An 8,042-nucleotide genomic window follows, 5' to 3' on the forward strand; every position below is an offset into this window, starting at 1 on the left:
AAAACTGATGGATGGGGCTGGAGAAATGTAACCACTAAAATGCATACACAGAGCTATGGATGCAAGGCTTGACCATCCATTACATCATAATGATAGTTTTAACCATGTTTTGAGACTATAGAGTGTTTGTTTACATTTGCTTTATTTACAAATATTGGAGTAAAACAAGGTTATATTTGTGGTTCTGATGGGGTATGACAGTTGAACTAAGCTCATGAGGCATTTTTAAGTTACATTCTTCAAGAATCAATGGGTACATATCATTCATTTAGAAGTAAAAAAATGTATGTAACAACTGCTGATTGCCGCTTTAATATAACCATGTGTTAGTGTGGGTTTTCAGTGAATTTATGTAAATCACAGAGCTCATCTGCATTTCCTGCGGTGCAGGAAAATTCTCAGCAACAAGAGAGTGATCAAAATGAGACAGGAATTTCCGACATCAGTAGCTTGTGAAGTCAAACTTAACCTGGACTCTCTCCCTAAAACAGATCCACCCAATATAATCCAAAATAATCCAATAATTTCATCCCTTATTACTGCAAATCATCTGTTTTTTTAATCCCTCTATTTCTCACCAGTCTGGGGCTAGCAGAGATCAGGCTTCCTTTCTTCAGCAGCTCTGAGAGGAGAGGGGAGGGAGGCGGCGTGGACTTCTGACTAAGGAGCCTCTTCTGTGGGGAGTCTTCTACCAGAGACCCAAGGCTTCCCTCCTTAGGCAGCGCCATTGGAGCATCCGACGATGGTAGAAACACAGCCACCCCCTGGGCCTACGTGGACAGATTGGGGGAAAAAAAACAAAAAAAACCTTCCTCCTCCATTTAATAGACCACAGCACTTCCACTGTATTCCTTCCAATACCGCTAGAATTTTTCATAGACCGTCTTTGACCCACTTCGTGCACGCTGATGTAAGTGCAAGGCAGTGCTTGAATACAGAATACGCAAGTCACTTGTCATTTGCTACCAATACACACATCAACAACTGTTGAAGACAAAAAGCTAAACAAAATAACAAAGCAGGCGTATGATGACCAGTACTTGGGTCCTTCCCTTACCACAGTGGTGCCAGAGGTCTCCTCTGCCTGGGGCATGGCTGTGTCTGTTGGGGGTGTGGGGGTATCTGTCTGTGCCTCCATGCTCGTGGGACTGGCACCCAGAGGGGAGCGTACAGTGACACTGGGCACCCGCTTGGGCGTGTTCTTAACCGCTTGGCGAGCTGAGATCAGAGAGAGTACGGGTTATTATCACTAGTAGTTCCTGAGCTTAATCATTGGTCCAATCAGTGGTGCCCAAACATTTGGATTATTATTATTACTATTAGGCCAAAGCTTACCCTGATAGGCTGTATCTATGGCCTTCCTCTTAAGATCTGCCTCATCCTCATCCTGCTTCTTTTTCCTTCCAAACAAAACCATTTTAAAACACAATCTTCACTGCTAAATCTGGTACAGAAAGTACACTCTGAATCACAACGTAGTGTATACAACAAATAAACACAAAGACACTGGTGGACAGACAGACATGCAGACACAAACCGAGAGACAGACAGGTGGACAGACAGACCGGTTTCTTACTGTGATACGTCTGTCCACAGCTCCTCCAGCCGGGAGTCCAGATGTCCGGTCTGGATCAGATCCACCTCCTTCTTCAGCTTCCTGTCAGAGCAGGAAGTAGAGGTCACATTGTCATCTACAATGGCTTTGAACAGAAACATTGGCTATGCATTGAGAGCGATGGGTTTAATGTGTGAGAGTGGGAGTGTGTGTAACGTGAGAGAGATAACGAGAGAGAGAGAGACAGAACGACAGAGTGAGAGGTTGAATGGGTGTGTGAACAAGAGTGCCCGTGTGTATTGACCTGTATTTGTCCTGTGTGTCTCTCAGTAGTTTCTTCAGCTCCTCTATCCTCTCGGCAGTAAGTCTTCGAACGATCACATCCTCGATGGTCTCCACCACCTCACCCTTTTCCCCACGCTTACGCCTGAAACAGCAATGTACATTAGACACATGATTACACTCTCTGGGAACTGCTCTGATGACAGCTGGAGTGCTGCCTACGCAACATAATACTCCAATAAAGCGTATGTGTGTGTTTGTGTACTCACTTTGGAGCCTCTGTGGTCTCCAGCAGCTCAGAGTACTGAGACGCACAGTGCTGTGGGGGTCAGAGACACAGACAGCAAGTTAGATACATTATATATACACAGAAATGTATGTGGACACCCCTTCAAATTAGTGGATTCGGTCATTTCAGCCACACCAGTTGCTGACAGGTGTATAAAATTGAGCACACAGCCATGCAACCTCCATAGACAAACATTGGTAGTAGAATGGCCTTCCTGAAGAGCTCAGTGACTTTCAAAGTGGCACCGTCATTGGATGCCACCTTTCCAACAAGTCAGTTTGTCAAATTTCTGCCCTGCTAGAGCTGCCCCGAACAACTGTAAGTGCTGTTATTGTGAATTGGAAACGTCTAGGAGCAACAACAGCTGAGCAAAGTGATAGGCCATACAAGCTCACAGAACGGGACTGCCGAGTGCTGAAGCGCGTAAAAATGGCCTGTCCTCGGTTGCAACACTCACTACTGAGTTCCAAACTGCCTCTGGAAACAACGTCAGCACAAGAACTGTTTGTCGGGAGCTTCATGAAATGGGTTTCCATGGCCAAGCAGCCGCACACAAGCCGAAGATCACCATGTGCAATGCCAAGCGTCGGCTGGGAGTGGTGTAAAGCTCGGCACCATTAGACTTTGGAGCAGTGGAAAAGCGTTCTCTGGAGTGATGAATCATGCTTCACCATCTGGCAGTCCGACGGACGAATCTGGGTTTGGTGGATACCAGGAGAACGCTACCTGCCGAATGCATAGTGCCAACTGTAAAGTTTGGTGGAGGAGGAATAATGGTCTGGGGCTGTTTTTCATGGTTCGGGCTAGGTCCCTTAGTTTCAGTGAAGGGAAATCTTAACGCTACAGCATAAAATGACATTCTAGACGATTCTGTTTTAGCATGACAATTCCCTTGTGCACAAAGCGAGGTCCATACAGAAATGGTTTGTCGAGATCGGTGTGGAAGAACTTGACTGGCCTGCACAGAGCCCTGACCTCAACCTCATCGAACACCTTTAGGATGAATTGGAATGCCGACTTCGAGACAGGCCTAATCGCCCAACATCAGCGCCCGACCTCACTAATGCTCATGGCTGAATGGAAGAATGTCCCCACAGCAATGTTCTAACATCTAGTGGAAAGCCTTCCCAGAAGAGTGGAGGTTGTTATAGCAGCAAATGGGGGACCAACTCCATATTTTGGAATGAGATGTTCGACTAGCAGGTGTCCACATACTTTTGGTCATGTACTCATATATAGTAGCTGACCTTTTAACCTTGTTCATCATGACAGAGATTAATTGTTGTGTCACAGCGTGTCTGTCTCATACCTTCTGAGAAAACCAGTCTGGAGGGCGGCCTTGCTCTGAGAAAGGCTTGATGGCTCTGCTGACAGACACCCTGAAAAGGCAGGAGGACAATCAAGTAGTGTACACAAATGACCATGTAGAAAAGTTTACTATGCACACTAGAGAAAGAAAAACATTTAGATGCAGACAGAGTGACAGACGGGAAAAAGTTGGTAGTGTGTGTTTGTTTACCAGTTTTGGTCTCCGCTCCTCATAACAGAGGAGGCTAGGCATAGTTTCTCCCTCAATGACCACGGTTCCGTCGGGCCAACGGACAGCATCTTGTGTTCTACATAAAGACAGAGATAAGGAAATTATGAAGATTGGAAGAGGTAAGTTAGCAATAGCCCATACATAGATGCTAACTACCTTTAGCTCCTATAGACGATAGTATCGTCTGGCCGGGGGAGTTTTGTTAAAACCTATATATTTTTTACCTTTATTTAACTAGGCAAGTCAGTTAAGAATAAATTAATTATTTACAATGACGACCTACCCCGGACGACGCTAGGCCAATTTTGCACCACCCTATGAGACTCCCAATCACGGCCAGATGTGATGCAGACTGGATTCAAACTAGGTACTTGCACTGAGATGCAGTGTCTTAGACCACTATGCCACTCGGGTAGGATAAATCACCCCCAAACCACTAATTCCTATGATTAACAGTGTCAAATAACACTAATATGTGATAACTATTTTTGTGAACAAATGTTTCATTTTGTCATTATAACAAGGTTGGATGAAAAGTGAAAATCTTTTTGGGAAATCTGTTGCAGCTCAAGTCTACTACAAAACCCACAATACAATGCTGTCTCTCTGGGCTGGCTAGTTAAGTAGCTAGAAAACATAGCTACACACAACAATACCAGCACGTGAAGTAGCTAGCAATCAGCTAAACAAACTGAGCTATAAATGTAAGTCTCTCTCACAAGAGTTCAACTTGCAGTTCGTATCTGCCCAGAGCACGTTTCTTTCACACAGAGATACTTTTGCGCCGTTAATACTATTTGAATCGTATTAACGGCCATTGTGTACGTTGAACGTGTATCGTCAATTGGCCACGCGGTGCATTCTGGGACAAGGAGAGCTCTCCTTCAAGTAGTGAATGGGACTCAATCGGGCGCCTTCTCAAAAACGGAACCTTAGCATGAATTTCGCAAACAAGAAGTACAACATTGCAAATCTTTTCCAAGATGTGTGATAATTAACGTGCTCTCTGTAGTATCGTATAGCTTTGGAATCGTAACATGACGTACTTTTGAGGAAAATAGGCAGGTATCCCGACTTTGAGAAGGGATTGCGTGACGATTAGTTTAGCAACCGCGTGCAGGATTAGGACAACGTGAATGCGATGGGTCGACAGTCAATTGGGTGGGGCGTTTCTCCATTTATTGCCCATTGGGATACCTCCCCCATCCTTTCTGTAATATCTGTTTCCCACAAACACACATGGTGCAGTGCAACATGGTACTTGGAAGGAGAAACAGAAATTAATAATTTGGTACACTTTAGATATGCTCAGTGAAATATACTTTGTCATGACGATATCAACAGATGGATGTTTTCTAGACAAGTATGCCCATACTATCTACTGGCTGATTTGGCGACATGAGCGTATTATCCCCTAGGTAGCCTAGTGGTTAGAGCGTTGGACTAGTTACCGAAAGGTTGTAAGATCAAATCCCCGACCTGACAAGGTAAAAATCTGTCGTTCTGCCCCTGAACAAGGCACTGTTCCTAGGCCGTCATTGAAAATAAGAATTTGTTCTTAACTGACTTGCCTAGTTAAATAAAGGTAAAATAAACACGCATCGCTTGCGGTACGGTTTTGGAAACATAAGGAAATAACGTCTTTCATATCAGCTAATTTTTTTTCTAAAACCAAAAGGTTAAATTACAACACACCTTTATAGTTTTTGGTTTCACACACTGCCATATGTCCATGTTACAGCGCTAGTTTACAGAAAACAGACGGAAGACAGTGCTGATTACCTATCTGCGTCTACAAACACCTGTGTGTAAACGGAAGACGGATGCCACAAACGTGTTGTCACTGACAAATACTGTCGCCTACAACTGAGCTAAAACAGTAAGTGTGTATTTTGTATTTGTGAAATTATTTCGATGTGATATGAAAGAAGAGGGATTCATGCTTCTAGAACTGTACCGCAATTGAGAATCGATTCATGTTAATGTTGAGACCGAGTGTCCTGGCTCTTAACAAAACTTCCCCTTACAGAAGACTCCTTCCTCTAATGACTCATTACTGAGAGTCATGATCAAGAGCTACGCCTAACCCTAAGTCCAGGTTGGACACTTAGATGGAGTATTTGGCTGCCAGAGCCAATTCGCCTCTAAATAGAACATGTAAGGTCTTGGACTACAAGGAGTAACATTATGCTCCTTTAGTCTATTATTAGGCTAACTTAGATTTGACCAGGGATGCAAACTGCTGAGGGCCTAAAAATATGAGTTTTTTTTCTCTCACTGAAACATGCAAAAAATCCCTGCTAGGGGGAAATGCAGGTTAACTAATTAAACAACAAAGAATTTGATCTACATGATCAGTCTCTGTGTGTAAAATAAAAAGTGGTTAATGTGAACCTAACTCAGAGCTAAAAAAATGTAAAGAAAGCAATCCAATATGATTTGTTGCCTAGACTGCAAATGACACTCAAGTCTTGAGAAAAAAACAATACACTAATATTGCAGTTAGCCATGACAGCCTTCATAATAGAACGCTTGTGACCACACACATACATATTGTTCTGGGGAAAGAACATCTTAAAGTAGAAATTGAATGAAACAAACAGACATTCTATATTTGCTCTATTATAGTGGCCACTGTAGACACAAATCAAGTGCACAAGGCTACACGTGTGCAAACATAACGTTCACTGAGTAAAACAAAGTATAATCCCCTCACTCTCTCACACACGTGTTACTGTCAAGTTCAACACAACAAAAACAATATCTTTGGGCTACACTGCACATTACTACATTGGACACTTTCTGTCTGTGGACATCTGCTCTACAATGCGCCAGCAAAAGTGAGAAAGAGGGAAAGTGTGTGGGGTTCCTTTCACCTCTATAGTGGCATCCAGTTTAAGCCATGCCCAGCTCCAACTACACTTGATCCCTGAATCCACTTGTTTAACAAGCAACGCCTAATTTTCACCGAATTCTCTCATTCTGAAAAATAATCACATACTGTAGAGGGAAAACATTAGTTAACAGATAGTGGTTCGTTCGTTTGCTAGTTAACGTTTCACACAGATTGCCAGGGTCTAGTAAGCAACTAATGCGTTATAATTTGAGGAACGGCAAGGAGTCGTATACCAGTTAATACGATAGCGAATTGGTTAGGTTACTAATGTTAGCTCATCTGATGTTGTAAAGTTAGCTAGCTAACGTTAGCTGTCCGACTATTAGCAAGCACATTTTAACACCATTAACTCAATTATTTGATCAGATAAATTGGATAATGTTGCTCAACATTTTTATGGCTAGCTAATGGAGAATTCGATCCAGCTAGCAAGATGCAACGCTAATACTTGTTCCACCACACTTTCTCCCTCACCTCAAACTTTCCAAATGCCAGTAGTTTTTCAGTTACAGCTCATGAAGTACGCTTCATCACCTTCTACGTTGTCAGGCTTAACGTTACCGCTTCGTTATCGTTCAGGGGACGAGCTGCTGTAACTGGCAAGCTGCCTTTCCAGAGCGCGCGCGGATAGTTGGTTGTCTCTTCTTTCTTCGGTCGCGTGCAGCGCTGCATTCTGTTGTTATGTGAACGATTGGCTGAGCCTTGGATACAGCCAATATTGCTCCAAACGCGCATCACTCGTTCACTTACAGCCAGTAGTGATCCAACCCCCCCCAAAAAACTTTTCTCATCGGATCTACACGAATTACGTAAGTCACCTATTTTGGATTCAAAACGGCGAATTTCGCCGAAATGTGACTAGTTTGCATCCCTGGATTTGACAGGTCGCTGCGTAAGGGGAACCAACCTTAGCCTAGATTTGAGCTCTGACCTAACTAGTTTGTTGCTTGCTGTTTAACTAACTAGTTAATGCAAAGAAAGGTTCAATCTAGCTAGCTAGAAAAGCATAACATCACCATTTAGCTAACTAGGTAATCTAACCCAATACCTGTTTTTGTTGTTTACCATATTCGGCTAGGAAGGTGCGTGCTGAGTAGCTAGGAACACATTGTTAGCTAGCTAGCTTGCCCGGCGCTAACAAAACCCAGGAAGGCTATCTAGACGAATATAATGTATAAAGCCAGCTAGCTACGAACATATTGTACATTTACATTTGAAATGTATGTGTACGTTGTAGCTACATTTGCAAGCTAGCAAACAATAACAAATAATACTCACTCCCGACTCCACTCGACATTTTTTTCTTTGTCGACAGGGCCTCGCTACTAAACCTCCGCCGGAATCATTTCAATGTAGCACAGGCGCGGACAATGACATACCAAGAAATCTACCCTCTCATCTAATACAGGGGGATTAGCTCAAATGGTAGAGCACTCGCTTAGCATGCGAGAGGTAGCGGGATCGATGCCCGCATCCTCCA

At 43.4% G+C, this 8,042-nt stretch overlaps 1 protein-coding gene and 1 non-coding gene across 6 annotated transcripts in view; one reads left to right on the forward strand and one right to left on the reverse strand.

Annotated features, from left to right (window-relative positions):
• Positions 1 to 7,865, reverse strand: part of LOC115169166 (bromodomain-containing protein 8) — a 21,817-nt gene extending 13,952 nt beyond the window's left edge. For 3 of the 5 annotated variants that reach the window (XM_029724679.1, XM_029724675.1, XM_029724666.1), the window contains exons 1-9: positions 7,841 to 7,865; positions 3,646 to 3,742; positions 3,436 to 3,505; positions 2,107 to 2,156; positions 1,860 to 1,982; positions 1,577 to 1,657; positions 1,336 to 1,400; positions 1,058 to 1,218; positions 579 to 770 (exon numbers count right to left, since the gene is read on the reverse strand). In XM_029724679.1, the coding sequence (XP_029580539.1) occupies positions 579 to 770; positions 1,058 to 1,218; positions 1,336 to 1,400; positions 1,577 to 1,657; positions 1,860 to 1,982; positions 2,107 to 2,156; positions 3,436 to 3,505; positions 3,646 to 3,742; positions 7,841 to 7,859 (858 nt within the window). In that variant the 5' untranslated portion in view covers positions 7,860 to 7,865. Of the gene's footprint in view, positions 1 to 578; positions 771 to 1,057; positions 1,219 to 1,335; positions 1,401 to 1,576; positions 1,658 to 1,859; positions 1,983 to 2,106; positions 2,157 to 3,435; positions 3,506 to 3,645; positions 3,743 to 6,542; positions 6,562 to 7,036; positions 7,347 to 7,840 lie in introns of those variants that run through there. The other 2 variants (XM_029724669.1, XM_029724671.1) reach the window with 2 other exon arrangements.
• A 104-nt stretch (positions 7,866 to 7,969) lies between these two features.
• Positions 7,970 to 8,042, forward strand: trnaa-agc (transfer RNA alanine (anticodon AGC)). Its single transcript has one exon. It is a non-coding gene; the product is annotated as a tRNA-Ala (tRNA).

Source organism: Salmo trutta, chromosome 3 (genome assembly GCF_901001165.1).
Source record: "Salmo trutta chromosome 3, fSalTru1.1, whole genome shotgun sequence".
NCBI lineage: Eukaryota > Metazoa > Chordata > Actinopteri > Salmoniformes > Salmonidae > Salmo > Salmo trutta.